This window comes from Eleginops maclovinus, chromosome 6 (assembly GCF_036324505.1).
Source record: "Eleginops maclovinus isolate JMC-PN-2008 ecotype Puerto Natales chromosome 6, JC_Emac_rtc_rv5, whole genome shotgun sequence".
Taxonomy (NCBI): domain Eukaryota; kingdom Metazoa; phylum Chordata; class Actinopteri; order Perciformes; family Eleginopidae; genus Eleginops; species Eleginops maclovinus.
This window is the reverse complement of record NC_086354.1, coordinates 13,873,053-13,897,548: the sequence shown is the minus strand read 5'-3', so window position 1 is coordinate 13,897,548 and position 24,496 is coordinate 13,873,053. Positions and strand designations below refer to the sequence as shown.

The window sequence follows — 24,496 nt, the reverse complement described above, 5'->3', positions numbered from 1 at the left end:
CTCAGCATGTTGGTTTTTATTGTTTATTGTTTTGTGTTATTTTCTTAATCCTTTTTGGGAAATTCCCTCAATAGGACCTCATTGCTTTGAGAAAAACTCACACACTGGAACTCACACACTGGAAGATGTCATCTGTTTGACAGCAAGACTGAAAGGAAGATCTTTATAATTGTTTTGCCACACTACTTGTTATTTGACTGTTACTGTGTCTTTTAATGGCAGGACTCAATCACTCAATTCACCCTGTTTGGGAGGGAGGAGACTTGTACTCGTAACGTGCACACTGTGCAGCTGTGACGACCAGAGATGGATAAAAAGCCGTGGGAGGGGTGACCACAATGGCGTGGGGGTTAAGTTTATTTGTACACAAAAATGGTGTATGTGTAGGCCCCGGACCACCCAGCTTGATCCTGTATCAGTTAACACCGACACCCCACCCTCACACAAACACAGCAGAGGAGGAAACTGACTCGCGCCTGACACTTTTCTTTCTTTTTTCTCCTCTTCTTTCCCTCTCTGCTCCCTTTGCTGTCACAAGATTTATTGCATTCCTTCGGCAAAGCATTTCTTAAATTACAGGTTTGCAGTTCCGTAGTCACGAAGGAAGAAGATGAGGACAGGGATGTATGTGGGGTGCTGTGCGTGTGTGTGTATGTGTGCGTACGTGTATGATCCTGTCCTCTGTTGCCTGTTGTGTCTGTGGCCTTGCAGGAGTCATTTAGACTGTCTCTTGTGGCCTGATTACGTGATGTTGCTGTGTGAGAGAGACGGAGATTATGATGTCTCATTATCTTCCATCTCCACTGTCCATTAGATGTGCTTGTTAGCCTGTCAGTTAGATGCTATTTATGATCATTCCTTAAGAGTTGACCGTTACTATTGTGCTTTTATCTGTAACTTGTTTCATGTTTAGATTCATGAACTCATAAAGTTGTGTTTTCATCCCCAATCCCCAACTCTGTTAAAAGTAGAACTTTGTTGATTGTCTTTGAAGTACACAGTGAGTTTCTTGAATAAGAAATATGTCACTCTTTACAAATGTTAACTGTTAAAGGGGAATTGTATTATTTAAAATGATGATGATGTCATCAGGGTCGTTTTGGGGTTGGATCCCCGACTGAATTTCTCTTTGGAAATGCTGTGTTAAAGTTTGAAGTCATTATTGGAAATGTAGGACGCAACGGTTTTCAACCTGATCTGCAACAAAGGTGTGTGTGTGTGTGTGTGTGTGTGTGTGTGTGTGTGTGTGTGTGTGTGTGTGTGTGTGTGTGTGTGCGTGTGCGTGTGCGTGTGTGTGAAAAACAAACACTAACATCTTTAGGAACATATTTGGTTTCTCTTTATTAAGTTTGAAAGACAATGACATGTTATCATTTCTCAAAAATGTAGAAATTGTAAAATAAAAAATGTTTGGTGTCTTAAGAGTTTGCATGGTGATCACTAGTATAGGATCAATTTGGGACTGCATGAAGAGTGCAAAGCAAGTCACTTTTCTTTGGGTTCCTGACGTGAATACATTCCATAAATGTGCATGAGTCCCAGGTTGAAAAGATGAACTGCTAAATAAACAAAGGATTGTTTATGTGGCCCCCTCGCTGAGTTGTCTTCCCACCATGTTTCCTCTGCATGTGGATTCAGCTCACATACTGAAATATGTTGTTCGGTACTTTTTTTTTTACCTGTGGTTCCTTTCCTGTTGCATTATTTCCTTTTAGTTCAAATTGTGTACATTTTATGATACCTCATTTGTAAGGTATCATCCTCAGTTCTGCGTCCTGCAAATTTTTATAACAGCAAGCTAGTATTTTTTGTCATTTTGCAACCGAGTGAAGTCATTTTTGCAGACGACAAAAGATGGAAAAGTGAGAAACTACATTTGTCAGCTGAAAATGCTGAAGACCACAGTTATGGTTCACTTTGTCTGTGCTCTTTGTCTTGGCTGTGTTAACCTTTTTAGCGGTCTCACACTCTGACCTCTCTCTTCAACCACATGATGAGATCTGGCAGCCGGGTGTGTTTAGGTAGAGGTTTGTATATTTACTCAAAGACCCCAGAGTACCCTCAATACAACGCCGCAATGGCTGAGCCCGCCTTCCAGCACATACATGTGTTTGCTGGTGTATGTGCACACATGTGTGCAGGCATACCTGTGTGTTACTATTGTTAATCCTCTGTCACACAAACTAATCAATGCCTGCTCACACCCCTTTGAGTGAACGCATGCATGCATGCGTGTGCACACATGCGTACCCAAAATGTGCATGTTTGCTTTGCAGATCTGGAGATCAGATGTCGAGCCACAGATCATGTATCACGCTGTCTGTCGCTCTCTGGTTCTGTAGCCTTGTGGAATTTTCTGACATCTGCAGCGAAGAATTTCTTCTAATTATGCATCCCAAACAAATCTATCTTAACCCCAGAGAGAGGAGAAGTGATCTGTAAAATAAGACATTTATATGCACAGATAATCATCAGTTAACCAACCAGTTTTTTTGGCAGCACATTTGCCACAAAATGTGTTTTAACAAGGGTAACATCTAGGATATAACTTTATGAAGAGGCGCTTTTTTGCACGGACATTCATTGGCTTTTTTATTTTTTCTCAAATAATGAGCTGTAAGATCTGTTTTTCCTGCACTTGCTCCGTGTCTTTGCTCAACATGTAGTTTTGTTGTCTCTGTCTGCAGCGTGAATCATGAAGACATCACTTTCCTAGGGCATTAATGTCATAAAAGTTGACAGAAGACTAGAGATTGAAAGACTTGTTCACATTAGAGTTTGTTCAGAGTCTGGGAAGGGACCCAAAGTGTGTTGGGGAAATTCCCAATGGGTGTCGACATTTGGTGCTATTACTCAAGATAAATGCATTATGGATGACACTTCTGGACATGTTATTTTGACATTGTCTCATGACTCACATGTACCTCCAACACAGAATGTTTTAAGTAATAGCAGTTGGTAGGTTAAATTGTTATTATTCCATATCACATACAACATATTTACTTATTATTTAAGTAGTGGAATAAAGCTTAAAGATGGCTATAGTGAGATATTGTCCTTTGCCACGATGTTAAGCGATTAGAGGTCAATTGAATGTTTATGGTGCACACAACACTCAAAGCATTTTTTTAAATTACTCTGAAAAATCAAATTATCCAAATGTCTGGCAACAGATTTATTGAAACTACTTCCTACTGAGGAAGAACATATGACTAAAACGGTCCAAAGTAAAGTCTGTGGATAATCTACACAGAGATAGATCAAATTGGAGAGGAAGTGTTTGGCCTTCTTTGACCAACGTTGATTTATGAAGTTACACAACGTAGATAAAGAAGCAACATAATTTAGGTACAGAACATGTTCAACCAATTAGTTTGATCAATGTCTTATTTACTGTTTCCATTCAATTAAAGCCAGCAACATTAACGACAAAACAGTGGCCCATGGTGGGTCAGTCATTAAAAGGTCATTTTTAGCTCATAATCCATCCATCCATCCATCCATCCATCCATCCATCCATCCATCCATCCATCCATCCATCCATCCATCCATCCATCCATCCATCCATCCATCCATCCATCCATCCAGAGATCTCAAATATGTGGTATATATACCAAATATGTCAGGGTGGAATTTGAGGAAATTGTGCTTTTACATATGAGACTGCCATTCTTCTTAGAATTCAATTGATTTTTCGACTGTAGAGCTAAAAGGGTAATGGGAAAATGTGTGTATAGGGCTGAAATGTGTTGAAAGCCTTCATACATTCTGGTTTCTGAGACATCCTCTCTGAACACAGGTACCTTGCTTTTTGCTTTTCTGCTGTAACCTCAGAGAGCCGGAAATAGGAAATAAAGAACGGTTTTCCTACATCGATGGATAGGATGGATGGCGGAGACAAATTTGTACTACATAGTCATACCCAGATGCACAGAGAGGTGGGGTGGAGTGTGAGCTCGGGGTTGGGGGTTTGGCTGAATAGCTGGGTGGCTTCATGGCTTGAGGGCTGATCGTGGGTGAGCAACAGAGAGAAAGAGGGAGAGAGAGAGCAGGCCACCCAAGTGGCAGTCAGTCAGAAACCTGTGTGTGTTTGCTGCTGACCCCTACACATTAGCACAACACTTCCTCAATTTGTCTTCTGTGTTCTCCGGCCACAAATGATTTTCCTCCCTCCCTTTTTTTTCCACACACTACCTTTCAAGATGCTGCCCCCTCCACATCCCACCAAAAACAAGCACACACACATACAGACACCACCCATCTCTAACTTAAACACCAGAATACACACACACACACACACACACACACACACACACACACACACACACACTCTTTTTACAAGCTTTAGAGATACAACAGTGTGCTTATGTTGCTTAGCCAACAAAGAGTGTGTTCGGAGACACAGATCCCATGTATGGGATAACAACCTTGGTGACATGCCTTACACACACACACACACACACACACACACACACACACACACACACACACACACACACAAGCTAAGCTAAGCTAGATATCCTTGTCGGTCTCACTGTGGAGGCCCCCAGCTAATTAACTAAACATTGACTGGGTGGTTGATTGGGATCACGTCTTAAATTGCTTTTGCAGTTAAATCACAAGGTGTCACATCTACAGCGGAAATGCAAACAGATTGGCTTTCCCAAATCACAAAAACAAATGAATGTTATAATTTTCAACTATTTTACTACAATCAATCCCCCGATAAATCCCTCTAATCTGTTCAATTCATTCTGGATTACACTTCAATTTCACAGCAGGACTACAAGTAATGAGCTTAATAGATACAGGGAATGTTTACAATTGAGTAATACCTGAATTGTAAGCCTTTGGAGATGTTGTATTATACGTTTAAAAAAGTGTTCCTGTTTGGTGAATTTCCGTATTTTCCTGCTTTCCTACGACAATTCTTCAAAAATATATCTAAATATAATTTCTGTGCGTACAAAGGAAGCTGTATGTTGTCTCAAAGCGTTTGGATTTTAGCTTATTTTGCTCATTGTTTAAAACTGATCACAGACACCGAGCTTTCGTACCGTGCAGCTATATTTGCTCACACATATTTATACATGCACACACGCAGTTTTGAGGTTCCATGCTTTTTTTTAAATCTACAGGTCTGAGTTTGCATTACCACCTGCTAGCTGCGTCTGACAATACCTCTGTTACAACCGCACAAACAAAGACTTAAAGAAAAGTGTGTTTCTCTGTTACTCTCTGTGTTTTGTGTGTTTTTCCCCCAGAAAGACAACCATTCATTACGATGACAAAGGGGTAAAGAAATGCATTATCATAATTAATCTTGTGTGAGACTGTGGGTGGCAGCTCTGACTCTGCTCTGAGACTGACAGAGGTGCTCAGTGCAGAAAGCGTCTCCTTGCTACCGGGCAAATTTTGCTTTTTTTTATGATATCTGAGTAACATGTAATTAAAAGCTAGTAAAGTTGAAACATATCTTATGGGTTTTCCCCAACAGAATGTGAAATGACTGAACTATAAATCAAACGCCCCAAATAAGATTGTTTCATGACTGAAAAAGTACAAAGGTTTTGGTGAATTTCGGTGTATATTTATTCCCGTGATCAAATCATGCAACTCTGTGTTTTTCAAACAGCTTTATTTGTCCAGTCTGCCGGCCCATAGCCAAGTATTTTGTTTCGTTATCATGAAAATGATTAGGTCATTTGGATAAGACTTGACCCGAAACGTGTTTGTGATTTGTTCCCTATTTTGTTATACTTCAGTCTCAGTCTAGTCTCTCTCCGTCTAGATGAGATGCTCTTTAGTTTGATGCTTTAAAGTGGTTTGCATAATGAAATTATTCTAAGTTGCCCTCACACATAGATAAGTATACACAAGATTTAATGACAGGGTAGAAAAATGCTTATCATCATACCACCTCAATCGCCTTCACATTACTTAGTGATTGTATAATGTGGATAGGGTCTTTATTTGTATGCCAGACTTGCATCAAAAATGATCTGTTTACACATTTGTGTTTTAGGTTTTAAAAGCTTTAAAACTGTGTTCAGATGTATTTCCTCAAGCTTTTCTGTCTTGTATTTGAGACACGGCATCTAAGAGTTAAGTTTTATTTTTATTTACATGTTGGAATGCATTTTGAAAATCCTCTGCAAGAATACAAAGGCTCTTTTAGAAGTATATTTATTGTTGTCTATGTTATCTCAATATGTTTCTGTAAATATGTAGCCCAGCTGTGGGGCCATGTAATATCTGTCTGGTAACTGATACACGAGGCAAGCTAATGCTCAACAAGACACAACATTTAAAGGGAAAATCAGAGAGCTTTAAGGATAACCTCTTCTCATGTAAAAATGTTGGTTTTACCTTTCTTCTTTAAAACAATTTTGTTGAAGAAAGGTACATGTGACAGTCAATGCTTTGGCATTTATAATCCACTCCTCATTCCAGATATTGAATTAGTCAGGTTTGCAATCTTGTTTCCTATTTCTCTCAGAAATATTTCCTTTTTTGGGAATACCCCGTCTTTGTGTAACTCCCTAAATGTTCCCCAGATACACAGCACTTGGGTTTGTAATATATGGTTATAGGTATGTATATCCTGCAGTAGCTTTTGTGGTTGCATTTTTACCTCTGAATATGTGTCCTTCACCGACCATCACTGTTGCTCCTTATACATATATTTTAAAACCCTTTTTGTCCTCTTTCCCGGCTATCTTTACTTACTCCTTTTTGGGAGAAAAGAAGAAATGCAGTCGTGAGCAGTCTCACTGCCTTCTTCTTCAATAAATAAACACTCTCTGGGCCTGAACCCTGGCCGTCTCGGCTGTTGAGTGCCAGAGCGGTTCCGTAGCGCTGCCTATAGCACATACAGAACCCCGGACGGACAGCCAGCCATGCATGCATGGATGAACGGATGGATGGATAGAGTCACAGGGGAGACATGAAATGGAGAAATGGAGATAGAGGGGGAGGGATAAGGAAGAGCAGGATTACAGAAGCAGACGAAACCAAGGGGAAAGATGAAGGTGTTAAAAAGGAAAATCAGAAATTAAAAAAGACAAATGTAGGAGATAGAAATGGAGAGGATAGAGGGAGGGATGGAAGGAGAGCGACAAAGTGGGACACAGCGAAAGAAGGGGAGAGAAACAGTTTGGGCGGTTTGTGTTTGGAGGCCAGGGTGGTGTGATGGCAGATATCTGCACCACGCATGGTCATCTCAGATGGTTTATTTATCCAAGGCCTCCAGACCAGGCCTCGGACCTCCCTGAGTTTGTTAGGCTTGAAGGGGCCCCCTACTACACAACCCAATTCCTCACATTCCACATTAGCTCCCATTTCCAGCTGCCTGTTTCCCTCTACCACTCAACCCGACCCAACCCAGTCCAGGCAGACTATACCCAGGTCCAGCGAGGGTGGAAAATATTGGCCGGTCAGTGCTCCTCTGGAAACAGGAGCGGGTTATAAGAACATTTGGTGGTCTCCGTTTGAACAGATGGATGACGTGGTTAGTGCTGTTGTGTGATGAAGGACAAGTTAACAACAGTTCCTGTGATCCTACACTGAAGGTCTATAATAGATAGACTGATAAAGTCAGTGGTTACATCCTGTTTTATACCAGGATATACCAAGATAGACCATCAGAATAGCTCAACTTTGGGACTTCGTATACTTCAGGTGGTAAAGTTGACAGCCCATGTACTGGGGCTTGGTCTACAAGCAAAGGACCCGGGATTGAATCTGTCTCGAGTCTATGTACTGCGTGTCAACCCCTGTCTCCCTGTTTCATATCTGTTGCTCAAATAACGGCATTGAAAAAAGAAAAAAAAAGATAAACTCAACTTGAGGCTTATAAATGTAACTGCAACTACAACTGCAACTCTCTGTTTTGTTATAACCAGCATTCAAATATAATATTGCTCATTTTCAGCCACATTTACTTACTTAGCGCTAGGAACAACAATTAAGATAAAGATCTGAAACAATGACTTCAAAGAGTATCTTAGCGATAAGAGAGCGTTACATAGATATTTGAGCCTTTTAATGTATTTATTATCTCAACCTCTGAAAGTTTTGATTATTTAGCCACCAGTGGTGGCCTAACACTGATGTCAGTTTAAATTGTACTTTTGGCAAACATTAAATATCTCAGATTTGTGCTTTATATGATTTGTATGATAATGATTGTGATCAGTGGTATTCTTTAACATTGTATGAAGTTATTTCCCTCACTGATCCTTTGTTAGTTGGAGCTGTAAACAAAAAGCATATGAAGTTGGACACTGTTTAACAGTTTCCGAAAAGGACTAAATGCATGTTTTGTACATGCAGTCATTCAGTTTTTATCCTGACAGACATTTAAAAGGAAGTATTTATCCCCTTGCATTTGACAGTGCATGCTAGTTTAATTATAGGGCATTAGAGATTAATTTCAGTTTTTAATCTTGATCTGATAATGATCAAAAACTGAAATATGTGTCAGTGGCCATAAAAAGCAAAACACATACACATGAATATCTTTATATTTAATGTTTACATGCTTTGGTTTTCTTTTTATTTGTTTTATCATTGTCTTAAGATTATAGCATGCTGGAATGTGACATTGTGCTCCAGGAACTTGTGATGAACTTTTTGTAGAGATTTTTTATAGAGCAAACAATTATTTAAATTATTAAGATGACTGACTTTTTCCATAAAAAAACCATTAGTTGCAAGTGTGATCACAAAATCATTTAATTTCATCTGAGTGTAAAAACAACGTCAGGAAAAGTTGACTTGACCTGTGATTGCTTACTACATTAAAGTTCACAATCTTTTTTATATTATCTTATTACGTTCTTCTTTGCATTATAATGCACTATGTAGAATGCCCCATGATGAAAATCCCCAGCCCCATGTCAGAAACATCTGCACATCCACAATCTATCCTTTGTCTCATCCCATGTAAACGGTGATGATGGATGTAATGGCTGTTACATCAATTGAACGTGCACCTACTGTAGCGGTCACCAACAGAGAGAGCTTATGGCACCGACACCTACGCTCAAATTGCTTTACTTCAGCTTCAAATTGTTTTACAGTCGGCCAAAGGGCCTCAAATTAGCACCAGTTAGCACCTGAGAAATGTTTGCCACAGCAGCACAGGTTGGAGTTTAGGCAGACAATGATGTGTGTAATCTGTCAAAGTGTTTCTTCTTCACCCCCATACTGTCATGAGTGGGGGCTTTGATTAGAAAATCACCAAGACACTCATAACTTCTTTTTGAGAGAGATTAGAAAAATAAAGTGTCTAAGAACCCCCTATCTTTCCTTTCTTTCTTTCTTTCTTTCTTTCTTTTTCTTTTCATTTCAGATGAACTGTTCTCTGAACTCATATAATCATGCATGGCGTGACATGGAAATGTTCAAAATGTCTTTGCAGAGATAAGGGTGACCCACTGAACCAGGCAGCCCCAAGGTGTCGATTAAAAAGAGGCATGTGTGTAGTAATTCCTGCAAGCTTTTAAGGGCAAGTTTACAGGGATGAGAGGTTATATTTTCTAGGGTGTAAGAAGGCCTATCAACCTACTTTTAGAAGCGTTTGGCCACAAGAGTTGAGGTTACAGCTGTTAGCGCCAAAACCCTACACACACACTTTTTCTCACAGCTGCCTATAACAAACTGCACTGGTGGCATGAGATGGTTAAAAAAAAGTATTTTGGAGGGTGTTCTATGACAAATGTGAGACTTCAAAAAATTGTTGCACACACACAAGATGAAGTGATATGAAAAGTGTTGACAGATCTGGTATTCTTCCATACAAAAATATTAATCACATTTTTACATTATTTTCTGATTGCCCTTTGCTGATGAAACAGAACATGTATGTGCGTGCCTGCATGTGGCTGTGATATCTATAGATCGCATGTGCGATTTCTCCTTTGCTAACTGGAGGGCCCAGTCACTGGGAAATAATGTTCACAGAGCAAGTGAGGCGGGCAGGCAGCAAGCTGTGTGCGTGAGTGTGCGCGCACGTGTGTGTGTGTGTGTGTGTGTGTGTGTGTGTGTGTGTGTGTGTGTGTGTGTGTGTGTGTGTGTGTGCACGCGGCTGTGCAGAGTTTATTGAAAGAGTTCCTCTCTCCCTCCCCCTCCTCCTCCCCCGTCCTCCTCCTCCTCCCCTCCCTCCAGCCCAGGCAGCAGCAGCAGCCTGGGTGGTCCCCCTCTCTCTCCACTTTGGTGAGCTGTTGCTTAGCAGCTAATAATAGGCGATGTTTGCAAAGTAATTTGCCTCTTCCTTGGCCAATGGGAGCCGGAGCACTTTTCCATCAAACCTCCCTTTTCAGGATTTGCCGAGAGGCGAACTTCTCCAAATGTTACCGCTACGGGATCGGAGTTAGACTTGACACGGGCGTCTCAGACATAGGCTACTACTACTACTACAACTACTACTACTCCTCTCTGAGACGTCGTTTCACAAACTATCGGGACGAATGAAGACTGAAGGATCTATACGGATTTCGGCGCATAATGTTGGGATGGAGTTTCGAGACTTGTTTGGCTCCAAGGAAGATTAGAAAACGTTCCTCTAATTTGTCGCCGGCGGTGCTGGATGCGCTCCTCTTCTATGTTGGATTATTGTCGCTTTTTCTGAACTCGCACCGATTTTCTGTCGCTTCGCTCTGCGCCCCGTTTAGTTCACCCTCTTTGGACTATGGCCTCGGATCGCGGGGTCCCAGGGGCCGGTGTCTATGGAGATTTACCCCCGAGTTATACGCGCTCCCAGCCGCCTACAAACCCAGACGTAATCCGGAGACCCAGTTACTGCCACGCTGCTTTTGCACTTAAACAGATCTCAAAGGTGATACAATGCTCGCAGTTTTGTGTGGATCTACTATACAGTCAGCTTTCATTTAGTCCGCAAATGTGAATGAAAAGCATTTCAAACTCAGCTTTAGATTCAGCCGTAAACTAATCGAGAGTTGAGGGCGCATATGGGAATGTAGTGTAGCTGAAGCAGAAGCTCCCAAACTGGGGACCACCAGAGCTCCCCGAGGGAGCCAACAGTGAACCAGCAGCATTTCACGCTAACTGTTTTAATTTAACGAAAAGTGTAAAGAGATTGTAATGAGGGATGGTATAGAAAGCATATACGCTATTCTTTATGTTCACTGGAACAAAACATGTTAGAAGCGGAGCTCGAATGAGATAAAGTGATAACACCTTAACAGGAGTTTCATATTTGGCAGCATGTTAACTTTGCTGTGTTTTTGAATGGACAGCAGACTCTCATTCAGTGTTGTTGTTAAAGCCACCGGGAGGGAGGGAGTGAGGGTTTGTTCCCATATCCCAGCCGTGTTGTGCGTGTTTTTGGCTTTGTGCAGGCAGCGGAGAGCGCACTGGCCCGGGGTCTGTTTGGAAATGTGGTGGGTCCTGTAAAGGAATTCACTGATTGAGTTTGATCTGACAAAGCATCTTTGGACCGCCCGGATGCTTGGACGTGTTTCAGCACTGCTGAGAGAAACCACAACACCAGTGCAATGTCTTCTACAGCACTGACATTTGTAGCACAGGGACTGAATGGTTCGCCCTAAAGTCAACATTTTAACAGATATATTACAAAATAGAGGAAAACACGGTATAATGTAGATCACTGCAGGAGGATGGATTTCAACTGAAACTGTATCTTTAACCACTTCATTAGCTATTGTTATTTTATACTCATGCAAAAGTGATTGAACAAGGCTTCCACTTACCAATATTTCCAAAATGACTTGACTACCAATCTTACATTTGCCACAAGCATATTGATTCATAAAAGGTGTCCATTTAAACCTTTGATTACGTTTAAACTGCAGATATAATCAACATTTTCACTATAAGACACTCTATGTCCTGGGTTTGTTCTGTATGGATGAAACAATTGTTTTTCAGCTCCTTTTCATTACTGTGTCTTTGTACATTTAAACTGCTATCGCCACAACTTTGAAGATTAAACAGTCTTGTATTAGAGGTGTCAGTGGACAACCTGTCAGGAGCTGGACTGAGTTCAGGCGATACACACAGTTTTAGCAGGACTCTAAGAGCACAAACTTGTGTTAGGACAGCACTGGCATTAAACCTGTGGTTGGCTAAGTTTGCACCTTAAAATGTTATTATTATATACCAAGCTTTACTTTAAACTTCACTCAAAGACAACCTTTTACGTCTTTTTCATATGTCTCAGAAATCCTTCACACTTGAGACACAGATAGAGATCAGTATGTATGAAAGTGTTTGCAGACAATTGTGCAATGATATTTTATTTATGTGGTAACATAGTGATACTTATACTGTCCTTTTCTCACCCTCCCTCCTGCTTCTGATCCAGGGGAAGGCGGTAGGTCAGAAAGCTCCTCTCTGGATCCGGGCGAGGTTCCAGGCCCTCCTGTTCTCTCTGGGCTGCCACATCCAGAGGCACTGTGGGAAGGTCCTCTTTATTGGACTCTTAGTATTCGGGGCTCTGTCTGTGGGACTTCGAGTCGCAGCCATCGAAACGGACATTGAACAGCTATGGGTTGAAGGTAAGATTGAGATATTTCTGTATACTTGCGCAATGTAAAAGTGTTGTAACAGTTTCTCACAAACATCCTTCAGGTGGCATCACCTTGTGGGTTCAGTTTTGGGTACATGGATGGCTGCACTGCCTTTTTTTTGCAAATCAGTCTGATAGAAGGAGTTTGAACATTTTTATGAGCTTGTTTTCCGTTTTTGTTCATCTGGACTTTAATGTCAGAAATGGCTGGTGGGAAAATGTTGTGTGGCCTTGTTAGTGTCATCTTAGTGCCATGGGAGGGCACTAGGTGTTCAGTGACAGATAGACTGACTGAACAAGCAGCAAGGATATGATTTGTGGAAGCTGGTTTCAAGTTGTGTTTACGTTTGTGTGGATGAAAAATAATATGATCAACACTGTCATCACTGTATAGAGTATTATAAAGATTTGAGGCATTGGATAAAGTATTATGTTCCATTGGTGTAGTTGTTCATGTTGTGGATGGGAATATACTGTTTATTGTTTTCTACAAGCTCAGTGCTGGTCGCTCATGTCTGTTCATGTCTTAATAAGTCACAGTTAACCTGAGGTACACCACTGCATTACAACTCTCTCTACCTCTTCTCGTATACAGAGACAGACTATTTATCGCCTGTACCATAAGCTTGACTGTTTTTGTCAACGCTGACTAACAAACTTGTAGATGTGACACTGTTCTCTTTTCCGCTCTCTCCATGCATTTTTTATTTAGGTTTTCTGTACATTTTCAGCAGTAGAGGCAGCTTTATTTGGTTTTTCACACTGGCCAAATTCCTTTTAAACCCCCAGGCTTTCAGTGCCGGGGCTGATCCCCGCAGCAGATGGACTGTGTGAATGGTTAGCCATCTTTGAGGGCTCTGACCCCTCCCCCCTCAGCTCCCTGTGTGGTCCCTAACTATTCTTGGATTCCATTCAACAAGAGGCAAGCAGGCAGGCAGGCAAGCAGGAACCACCTCCCTAAAACCCCCTCCCTCCTTCTCCTCTCCTCCTCACAAGAAGAAAAAATATAAGTGAATGCAGCTGAAGTTTACCCACCTGTTTTGCACACTCTAAAAGCGCTATAGCAGTTGGTGAATATAAACAGACCCTATGGGGTTTTTTAAGCCCACCATGTCACAAGACGACGGGGACAAGCGGCTCCCACAGGAGCTGTGTGGAGGTGTTTGAGGAATCACACGCTGCTAGTGTCAGGAGGAGTGTTTGGAGGCTGTGTTCACTTCACTTGCACAGTAATTGAAATAAGTTCATGGAACAGGCACAATTTAAAGAAACAATCTTCGTTAATGTAGTTACTAAAACCATTAGCTTGACATTGCAAAAGCCTGAATTTGCAATCAAAGATGGCAACAACAGTTTTATATTCAACAGTCTCTTTTTTCTTTGGTTTCATTCTGGTTAGTGTAAAGCTTCAGGATTACCTCTTGAGCTAATTGGCAGATCCATCTCGTAAAGGAGATGTTTAGATATTTGTGTGCCAGTTGTTTTGCTGTGGGATTGAGAGAGTTGAGCAGGGGGGTCTGAAAAGGAATGCTGTGCCTTTAAGAGGCCGTGGCCATGTTTCTAAAGTTTCTGCCTGCCTTGTTTCCACCAATAGCCCATTGACAAAGCTGCTAGAGCCTCAATGGAGAGTAAAGTGGTTCGGTAACAAGGAGAGGTTAGGTCTCTCCCTCTCTCTTTCTCTCTATCTCTTTTGCTCTCTCATTTTCTTTCTCTCGCACACACACAAACACAGAAACACACACACACATACACACACACACACACACACAAACATGCACACAATTCAGAATAGGCAGGAATGACATTTTATCTAATAAAAAAACGCAGATTTTATATAGTAGGAGTTAAGTTGGACGTTTCATTCATATTTCTTAACGTAAAATAAATGTAATTTAAAATGCAATGTAAACTTATGAGACACCTCTTCAAGATTGCAGTGTAAACAAAGCTTTCCCACTAGAATCCTCATTTGTTCGGAATAAACTATCTGGGAATTGACACTGTATGTGTTAACACTGCCAACATGGTGTTAGCTGTGTGTGTGTGTGTGTGTGTGTGTGTGTGTGTGTGTGTGTGTGTGTGTGTGTGTGTGTGTGTGTGTGTGTGTGTGTGTGTGTGTGTGTGTGTGCGCGCGCGTGCGCGTGTTAGGGCCGTATGCTTCCCATCATATACTCATACTACGGGCGGCCCCCGCACTACCCACGCACACAGTAACACATACACTTGTCATCTTTGCCACCTTTGGGGTACAGCCTGCCTAGCCGTCTGTCTGTCGGGCTGAATTTCCTAACTGCGTGCCCGTCTGTCTGCCAATGCTTTGTGTATGTCTGTTTATATTTCTACCTGTCTGTCTGCCTGCTCTGTGAAGTCAGGCCACCAGGGCTTTTTTAATTGCTTCCTCCCCTCCTACTGGACCAAAACACTGTGAAGCAGAGCACAGCAGTGGAGCCTTGAGAGAGTAGACGGAGAGAGAAAGAATATGAAAGCCAGTAAAGTCAGTGTCTGCACTATGTGTACCTGCATTAGGCAAGTATACTCCCACTGTATACAACTTGTATACTTGTATTTGTGTTTGTCTGAAAGATTCGTGTGTTAATCTTCGGTAAAGCTGCAAATGTAAGGGGTACATACAACAAAAGAGTTAAAGAGTTAATCATGCTTTCAGTCCGCACACCTGTGTAGGTGAGAATAAAAGACACAGTATCAGGGTGTTTAGTCTGACAGGGGGATTAAGGTCTGTTTCTGGCTTACTGCTCAGTCAACGAGAGAATTTGAGACAGATATCCATCCAAATTCCTTCAAGTACCCTCACAGGTCCTGTATATCAATGTTTATAAATGTTGTATTCCAGAGTAGCACATTTTTGGACAGTGTCTACAGACCTGTGGGACGAAAATAAATGAAGACGTTTTCAATATTCCTTCAGCAACATCAATTATTTAAAGGCCTGGACAACATTATATTTCTATAATCCCACAATGTGTGTAATTTCTTATTAAATGAAGCTTTGCATTTGGTGAACATACATGTTGCTATGTATGTTTTACAGCCTGTCACCTTCGAAAGTGCGAAAGTTTGTGTGAGCCAGTCTGCATTGTCCACAAGCAGAAGAGCGTGAGATCATAAAAAGAGAGGTGCAGGAAGAGGAGGAGGATGAGAGCAGACTTTGGGGGGTTGGGGCAGGAACAGGGCAGAAGGTTTACAGCTAGCTGACACTTTTTTTTTTGCCTGTATTTTTGCCTGTCTCACTTGAACAAACATCAAGTGTGAGACTGTTTCCTTCATGCCTTTCTTCCACCATAAAGGACGGGGAGAGGGTGTGTTTGCATGAAGAGAAGCTACTTGCCTAAGCTTGCATTTTCTTAAAATGTCTGTATAAATGGTATCACCATTTAACATTCAACATTCATTTGAAAAAGTTTTTGGGGAAATGAAAGGAAAGAAATGGCCTCTATGTAAAAATGGTGGTGTTTACTCTCTTACAGTAATTAAACTCATCCTTCTTGGCATAGTTTGGGTGAGGCATGACAGACATGTACACAGACTCAAGCTGTCCAAATATGAGTGCAGTGAGACAGGGCCTATCCGGATAGCAGGCGCACCACATGTCCCATAAAGAGGCCATGTAGAAAGAGGATAGGAAAGGGGGAGGTTAAGATCATAGCATGACTGCATAGAGACTGAAGTGCTAGCCTAGCCAGCTAGCAATCAGACCAAGGAACTGGATTGATTAAAAAAGAGTCTGGATGAGAGGAAAGACGTCTGAGTTTGAGTAAATGAGTGAATGCACACGTGGGCATTTCTGTGTTTGGAGCAGTTTCTCTAAACAAACCTCAGAGCGGCACAGCAGGTAAATGCTATAATTCATCGAGCGCACACAGCACCCCAGTTCAGACAGAGAAAGGGAGCTCTATGAGGCATTATTGGAGGTGAATAGTGCGCGGTGGTGCCCCAGCTAGATAAATAAACTCCCAGCGCTCAGGGCCCAGGACCTCACTGGTAGAGAGAACAAACAAGACCAGAGTCAACCTGGGTCACTTCTAAATGTTTATTTCACCCCCCTTCCCGCCATCCTTCAATCCAAGTCTCCCTCATTCCATCCCCTTTTTCAGTATCCCCCCCAACACACACACACACACACACACACACACACACACACACACACACACACACACACACACACACACACACACACACACACACACACACACACACACACACACACCCACCACTTTTCAACAGTAAGACCAAGACCACCCCCCAACAAATAAACACACATTGAGCAGCTATAGATACATATAACAGACACATGGCCTCCATGAAACAGGAAACACAGGCTGCTCACTACCTGACTTTGAAAGTAGACATTTTAACAGAAGAACTCATGATGTGGCCACATTTACAGAGATAACTTTTAAAAAAAATATTGCTTGGTTATTTTGTTGCCAAAGCTTTTAATAAAAAAGGGACCAGACTGTCAGTCTTGAATGCTTACTGAGAAAGGCTGCAATGCAACTGAAAATGGGATAGTAAAAACTCAATCAATATAGTGTGGCAACCTTTCTTCCTTTGCTGCAGAGCAACCTTTGTCTTTGGTCTGAACGAAATAAAGCGGCACCAGTCACCTTTAGAGTTTGCACCATTTGCCTCTGTCTTTACACCATGAAAGTATAAAAGTAAAAGGAGAGAGAGGGAGAGAGACTGAACATTATCTTGGTACTTGGGAGTGAAAAAAGAAATGGTTCCTGGGCTCAATAAATTCATTTCTCTTCTGAATGAGACCAGCAACGTGGAAAAATTTTGCCTTTCAGGGAGGGATGAATGTATGTTTCAACCACACATTAAGCAGTATTAGCGGTCAGTGGAGTGTCTAATGTGACTATTTTTCACAGTGGCCGACTCTGTCCATGATTAGCATAATTAGCAGAGGCAAGCCTATACATATGGAAATAGAAAGTGCCTAAATGCCAACCCTCGTGGAAATTTATGTGTGTGGCTAACACCACTGGCACATCTGAATAGAATATAAGTGATACTGATTTTTCATGTTGTTTTCACTGTTTTATACTGTTTTTAAGGTATGATCTCAGGCTTGGTTTTTGTTCATAATGGTGGGAGCTGCAGAGTTTATATGACAGATTAATTTTGTTTTCTAGTGTTTGCAAATGAAATTGTATTACTCCTCCTAAAATGACACAACTGTCTTTCAAGATGAATGAACAGCTACAGCGTGTGAAAACACACACACACACGCACACGCACACGCACACACACACACACGCACACCACACACACTGTATTTCTATAGGTGAGATACTAAAGTGCCAGCTTCTCTGTCTTGCCCCTAGCTTCCCTCTCCCACAGCCAACTCTGGCATTGTTTTACAGGCTGGGAAAGTTTGGGTCCATTTGCTTTTGTTTTTAAAAAAAACGTTCCCTCTTTATTTTATTCTGCTGTTTGTTGGGAAACATCTGAAAGAAATAGAGGGGTTGAAGGACAAAAGGGTCGGCATTCAGTCTGGAGCTTCTGCACTGAAGGATTGTATGGAGGTACAGCCCATCTGCTGGCTTTAGGCGGTGCCCTGGCTAGGAAATGCCACAGGGCAGGGCCGGGCTGAGGACCCAGAGGGGCACAGTCCTGATTCTGGTAGGTCCACATGTGACAAAAGGACCAAGAGTTTTTTGTGATGCCAGGCCAAGAGAATGAATTCATCATTTGGCTCCCTTGCTGAAAATCTAAAGAAATAAAGGACCCCTATTGGAGGACAGTGAATAAAGGAAGTAAAGAAATAGTTAATGATGGATAGCAGACCCAAGCGATAGCTTCATTTTTTTAAAAATATTGTTGCATCCTCTTTTTTTAAAGGTGGTTCTTTATAGAAATTAATTGCTCGTTATATCTTAGTTGCCTTCCTGCATAGTTTCCGAAAGGGTAACTTCCATTGCTTTACATAGGAGGTAAAAGCATACATGTCACTTTCAGCCCTCTTCGTCTTGGGTCTTCCTCCATAGCAGCGTGGGGCCTTTCAGAGGCCCCCTAATCCAGCTAATCTACCACACTGAACTTTGATGGTGGCCTGGTCTGACCTAGTATGGCCTGGAACTGGGACTAGGTCTGTAAGCCACGAAGACAGAAAAGGATAGAATACATTTAAAGCGCACCACTTTAAAGATGGTCTTCCTCTGTTCTAGAAGCCATAAGTGAGATGCCGCACATTTCAGCTTTTGGTGATGGAGGGGTCAGGTGGAGAGGAAATGACTGAGGTTGGTGGAGACAGGGTTCAGTGTTGAAACCAGATATGCGTTAAATATACATTATATTTTAAAACAGAGCCATGGAACCATGTCAGGGCTGTTTGTGACATTTTTCATTTGCTTTTCACTTTCCAAATGTCGTAACTGTTGTGAAAGGGCTTTTAGTGGTGAAGCTTGTAAATGAATTCACATGTTTCACCCAGCAAAGCCGAGTTGTTTGCTAAAATTTGTAGGATGGTGGTCGAGTTTCTCAAAAACATCCAAGGAAAAAAACTGTGGATGTGATTTAGAAAGATTTGTGATCATTTTGTGAATCTTTTTTATTTATTGTTGATCATGGTGCCAAACATGGACTAATATTTAATCTTTCAAAATTGCTCATGTTTTATAATAACCAGCAACTGGGGTGTTGAAATCCTGGGTATCCAAACTCAAAGGGGCTTTCTTCCTAGGGTGGGAACATTTCCGGGAACTGTCTCTTTAAGGCTGTTGAGCGCTGGCTGAGTGCAGGGAGAGGGTAGGGGGGATTGAAAAAAGACTGAGAAAGAGAAATAAGTAGAAGGAAAGATGAAGGAAAGGAATAAGAGAACCCGGGAGATAGACAAGAAAAGAAAAGACAAGGTTACTTCAGGAGTGAACGGTGAGCTGAATTGATCGGAGTGGTTGCAGAGCTCAGAGTTGGGTGGTTGGGGCCGGACCAGGGGTTGGGGAGAGAAGGCGAGAAAGAGAGAGCGAGAAGAGAGAGGACTGGCTGCCTGGGTGGTCCAGATGGGAGGAACGAGACACAAATAGCTATAATTTACTTCAGGAGGCCTGTAATTACAGAGCCAGAGTCTCTCCGAGCCACCCAGTTCCTGTTGGGATCAAAACCCCACACTGCAGAGGTTAACATACGAAATGTCAAAAAAGGTTTAACAGATGTCAAAGAGGTCTACGAACGGAAAGGGTTCCATTTTGTAGTAGCCCTTTTTTGATTGGAAATCTGTGTGGAAAGGAAGTGGAGAGCTGTACCTCTAAGCACCATTTCTACACCAAGTCAGATATACTTGACAGTGTGATAATTGTTTAATAAAAGTCAAATAAACCCAAAGAGTCAGTGCTCTTAAGGAAAATCGTTATTTTTTCAACTAAAAGAGCTTTTGAGTGTGACTTCTTGGAAATAAATTGTTATATAAACTTCTCGTCTTGAACATTTTTGTAGCACCAGATGTTCAGAATGAGAAGCAAAAACATTTTGACTTTTGTTTTTCTTTTCGGGATGCACTAATCCAGACACCCATGAATGCAAATAAATGAGGTGACCTTATTTTCTGAAGCTCCTGCGTAAGTAATTAAAGCCTTGAAAGCGAAGCCTAGAAATGTAGGACTGCGTCTCCAAGGCGAAGAGTTCTAACCTGATCTCACACTTTCGCGGCGTAGCCTGAATAGTTTGTTTCTTCTTTTCTCCCCATCAATTATAGGAGCCTGCTACAGGCTGGGGGAGGTGTAGAGAGCGTGAGGAAAAGAGAGGGAGAGAGAAATAATGAAAGAAATAAAAGGGGAGACTGTTGGAGAGGAAGACAGAGGCAGGAGACAGTATTAGTATAGAGTATGAGAGGAATAGATGTAGTCAGGATTGAGTGCAGGGAAAGTGAGTTAAAGAGTGACAAGAGTTAGAATTAAGAAGGAGGTAGCCCTTATTTCCACACTTCCCCCACCTCCCCCTTCTCTCCCTCTCTTTCTCTCTCTGGGGTTGTCATGTAGTGGGACAGCAAGAGGGGCAGACTGGCCCTCTGTGATCCAGCGCGGCATGTTTCATGTCCACTTGGCACAGGCACAGATCCCCCCGGCTGGCAAACTCTTTTCAGGGCAACCTCCTGTAATTAGGGGGCTGGAGTCTACCGCACAGCACAACATAGCTCACCCTCTCCCTCTTTCTCTCCCTCTCTCCTTCAGTTTTTTTTATCCTGTATCTATCTCTCTTTCATCATTACCACTTCTGACATCCAACATAACACTCACTATGAATCTATTTACCTTCCTGTGTCGCCTCGTATCTCAAATATCTTTGATGTCTTTCATCCTAACTCTGGAAGCCATATTAAAACAACCACTTGCTGTTCCCTCTTAACCAACTCTTCTCTTCTCCTCTCATCATGATATTTTCCCAAGTACTCAAAAAGTCTAAATCGATATCTGATGCCCCGACAGAGTGGCAGAGGGCTCTGGGGCATCAGAAAGGCTGGTTTTCCGAACTAACAGGGCACATCTGTTTCGCAGAGGGAGCCAACGAGAAGCTGTATTACTCATTTCTCTTGGCCAGACGCTGGCTTGTGTGAAGTGCCTTCAAAACCAACACTGGCGAGGGCCAAGGGCGTTGGTCGATATATGTGTCTGTTCTCTTGTGTGTGTGCATATATATGCATGCAACACACTTTGTTATACAATCCAAATGTGTCGGTGCATACATTTGGATAAGTGTTAAGTAAATGATGTGCTAATGTCTATCTATCTATCTATCTATCTATCTATCTATCTATCTATCTATCTATCTATCTATCTATCTATCTATCTATCTATCTATCTATCTATCTATCTATCTATCTATCTATCTATCTATCTATCTATCTATCTATCTATCTATCTATCTATCTATCTATCTATCTATCTATCTATCTATCTATCTATCTATCTATCTATCTAAAGAATTTAGTATTAATTTGTCCTTTATTCCTTGTTTTCTAGCTGGCAGTCGGGTCAGCACGGAGCTTCGCTACACCAAGGAGAAGCAGGGAGAGGAGTCAGTATTTACCTCACAGATGCTTATCCAGACCCCCAAAGAAGAGGGTACCAATATTCTTACCCAGGAGGCTTTGCTGGTTCACATGGAGGCCGCCCTCTCCGCCAGCAAGGTCCAGGTGTCACTGTTTGGAAAGTAAGTCGACCACAGTCATGTTATGTGAAAAACTTTCCTTGTGTTTTGCCAAGACTTGTATATTAAATAAATGGTTTTAACTCTTGCAGGTCATGGGATCTTAACAAAATATGCTATAAATCAGGAGTTCCTATTATAGAAAATGTCATGATCGAAAGGGTAAGTACACAACTAATTGATAATTGTTAACCCTATACATTCATATTTACTTGAATGTGATGTTTAATCATGCTTCCTTTCTATTTCCTGATCCTAGATGATTGACAAGCTATTCCCCTGTATGATAATCACCCCATTGGACTGTTTTTGGGAAGGGGCCAAACTACAGGGAGGCTCTGCCTATTTACCGTAAGTCTTGGAATATTTGAACGACTTAGATTTTATTTTGCATAGTAAAACATTTCATAGAAAGTTTTGGCTCTGCCTTTGCTGTCATTGCTTCCATCCGACTTGCCTTGCCTTTGGAGGGGTCTGTAACTTTTAACACATGCTGGATGGAGACATACAGTTGGGCTTTCAGTATTCTGTCAGATGGTGCTGTGACTGACAGCAGCGGTCAGTAATAGAGTTCTTTTAGGGCCCAGAGAGGGACTGGAGGGGGTGTCCTGACAGAGAAATTCAAAGAGAGAAAGTGAGGGAGAAATACAGCGAGGGAGGGATGAAGAGAGAGGCGATGGCTGCAGCAGCAACTGGGTGGTGGGTTGGTAGAACGGAGGGCGGGGAGGCGGCTGTGGTGGTGGTGGTGGTGGTGGCAGGGGAGCCCTTTGGGTCAGACAATGGTAAGCATTCTTTCAGTTTACGAGTGAGTGTCCATCAGTGCAGGGGCCCCGGAGGAGGGAGGGGGGCCGGCTTTGTCAGCTCACGGCTAACACTCGGCATTCTCATGGTAATGCCCCGGGCTCCCAGCTCCCAAGTTGTCCAACAAATAAAATGGGCAGTATTCAAGCCTCAAGTCCCTCGAGAAAGACAGAGAGAGGCTACAAGACGGTTAACAGTGAAGTCTGGGCGTATTTGGGCATTTGTTTTGTTTTTTCCTTCTGCTTTTGCACCATGAAGTTCTCCTGAGAAATTGAGTCACTGAAAGAGGGATTTTTTTTTGGTCCGAGTGATATTTCAATTGAGTCCCTAGTTTATAAAAGATAGTTTAGATCATAGCAGATGTTTCTTTGCAAACAAATTATTTGTTTAGATTTCAGACTTGAGCTGACAATGGTATGTTGCATGACAAGCCAGCACATACAGAAACAAACAAGTTTCCCATCCTCAGCATCTCCCAGTTGGCTTGTGTGAAAAGCAGATCCCCGGAGAGGGAGAAGCGGGTCTTTGATGATTCACACGTCTTCCAAGTGTTCCTGTAAATCACACACAGTGTTCAGCATCTGTTGTTATTTATTAATAGATTTATTTGCACATTTTTCATGTGTAGCTAAAGGGTACTTGTGGTGGTCACTGAGGCCTGTGTCCCCCTCAGCTTTCGCTTCACTTCAGCTCTAGTTTTAAATGCAACAAAAAAAGAGGGAGATGGAGAGAGAGAAAAGGGAACAGGGAGAGAGGCAGATTGGGAAGAGAGTTGGGAAGAGTGAGGGAGAGAGAGAGAGAGAGAGAGAGAGAGAGAGAGAGAGAGAGAGAGAAAACTTGGGAGAACAAAGAGCAGCAATCTATGAAAAAACAAAAGGGCCCAGGCCTGGTTCACTCAAGCAAAAACTAGCTGATAAAGGAGTGTCTTTGCGAGCAGCAGCAAAAGGGACCCTGGTATGTGGGAATAGGAGAGGAGCTCTCTGAGCCATTGGAGGGAGATTGGGATACTATGGGATTCTTTTATTTTCAACTCTTTCTTTCCCTCTTCTTTCTTACATTGTTGGACTGCAGAACATGTCAATCATAAGTGTTGCCCTGCTCTGAATCATAACATCTTGCCAATAATGTAGGATATTATTACTTATTTTGAGTAGAAGCGAACAATATTCTAGAAGATAAATAAGGGAAGGAACAAATGTCCTCACCTATATCCCCCTCTATCCTCCCAAACTTTTCCCATCCCTCCCTCCTTATCAAGATGTTTGGGAGGCAGAGGTAATCGTTATGACTCAGTGCAGGACATTGAGGAATGGAAGCGAGCATGCAGCCATCGTGCCTTTTCCCCGGGTATTGTGGCAGCGTGAAACAGGATAATAAACGCTATTTTATCCTGTATCTGCAGCTAGCCTCCTGCGTAGCCCGGCCCAGGGAGAGAGAATTAAACTGAAATGAAAGAATTAAGGTTTTCTGCTTCATGCATCCTTGCAGGCACAAAGTGATAAAAAAGTTATTTTACAGTTACTTCTTCAAGTTATTGTCAAATATGTTTGTGTGGATACTTTATGTGTGTCTTTGCTCTCCAGGGGCATGCCAGATATCCAGTGGATGAATCTAGATCCAGTCAAGCTGATGGAGGAGCTGAGTCAGTTCACTTCCCTAGAAGGATTTAAGGAGATGTTGGACAAAGCCCAGGTGGGAAACAACAACGCAGACTGACAGATTAACTGAATGAACAAAGTGCCTATTTGCATACGTTTTTCCCAATATACTGAGACGTTTCTGACATTGTCTAATTCCTTAGGTGGGACATGCCTATATGAACAGGCCATGTTTAGACCCCTCCGACCCTGACTGCCCTCTCAGTGCGCCCAACAAGGAGCTAGGAGAGGTAAACTTAAGTTCAATCATTGTATAACTTGTATAGAAGTTGTAGGTGGATGAAGGTAGCGCTCACAACCACAAAATCAACTAACATAT

General features: G+C 42.0%; 1 protein-coding gene across 1 annotated transcript in view; it reads left to right on the top strand.

Moving 5' to 3' along the window:
• Positions 1–10,241: 10,241 nt before the first annotated feature.
• ptch2 (patched 2) overlaps positions 10,242–24,496 on the top strand; it is a 28,663-nt gene continuing 14,408 nt past the window's right edge. The window contains exons 1-7 of the mRNA XM_063886915.1: positions 10,242–10,840; positions 12,350–12,542; positions 21,532–21,721; positions 21,811–21,880; positions 21,978–22,069; positions 24,103–24,211; positions 24,321–24,407. Of these exons, the coding sequence (XP_063742985.1) occupies positions 10,694–10,840; positions 12,350–12,542; positions 21,532–21,721; positions 21,811–21,880; positions 21,978–22,069; positions 24,103–24,211; positions 24,321–24,407 (888 nt within the window). The 5' untranslated portion in view covers positions 10,242–10,693. The remainder of the gene's footprint in view (positions 10,841–12,349; positions 12,543–21,531; positions 21,722–21,810; positions 21,881–21,977; positions 22,070–24,102; positions 24,212–24,320; positions 24,408–24,496) is intronic.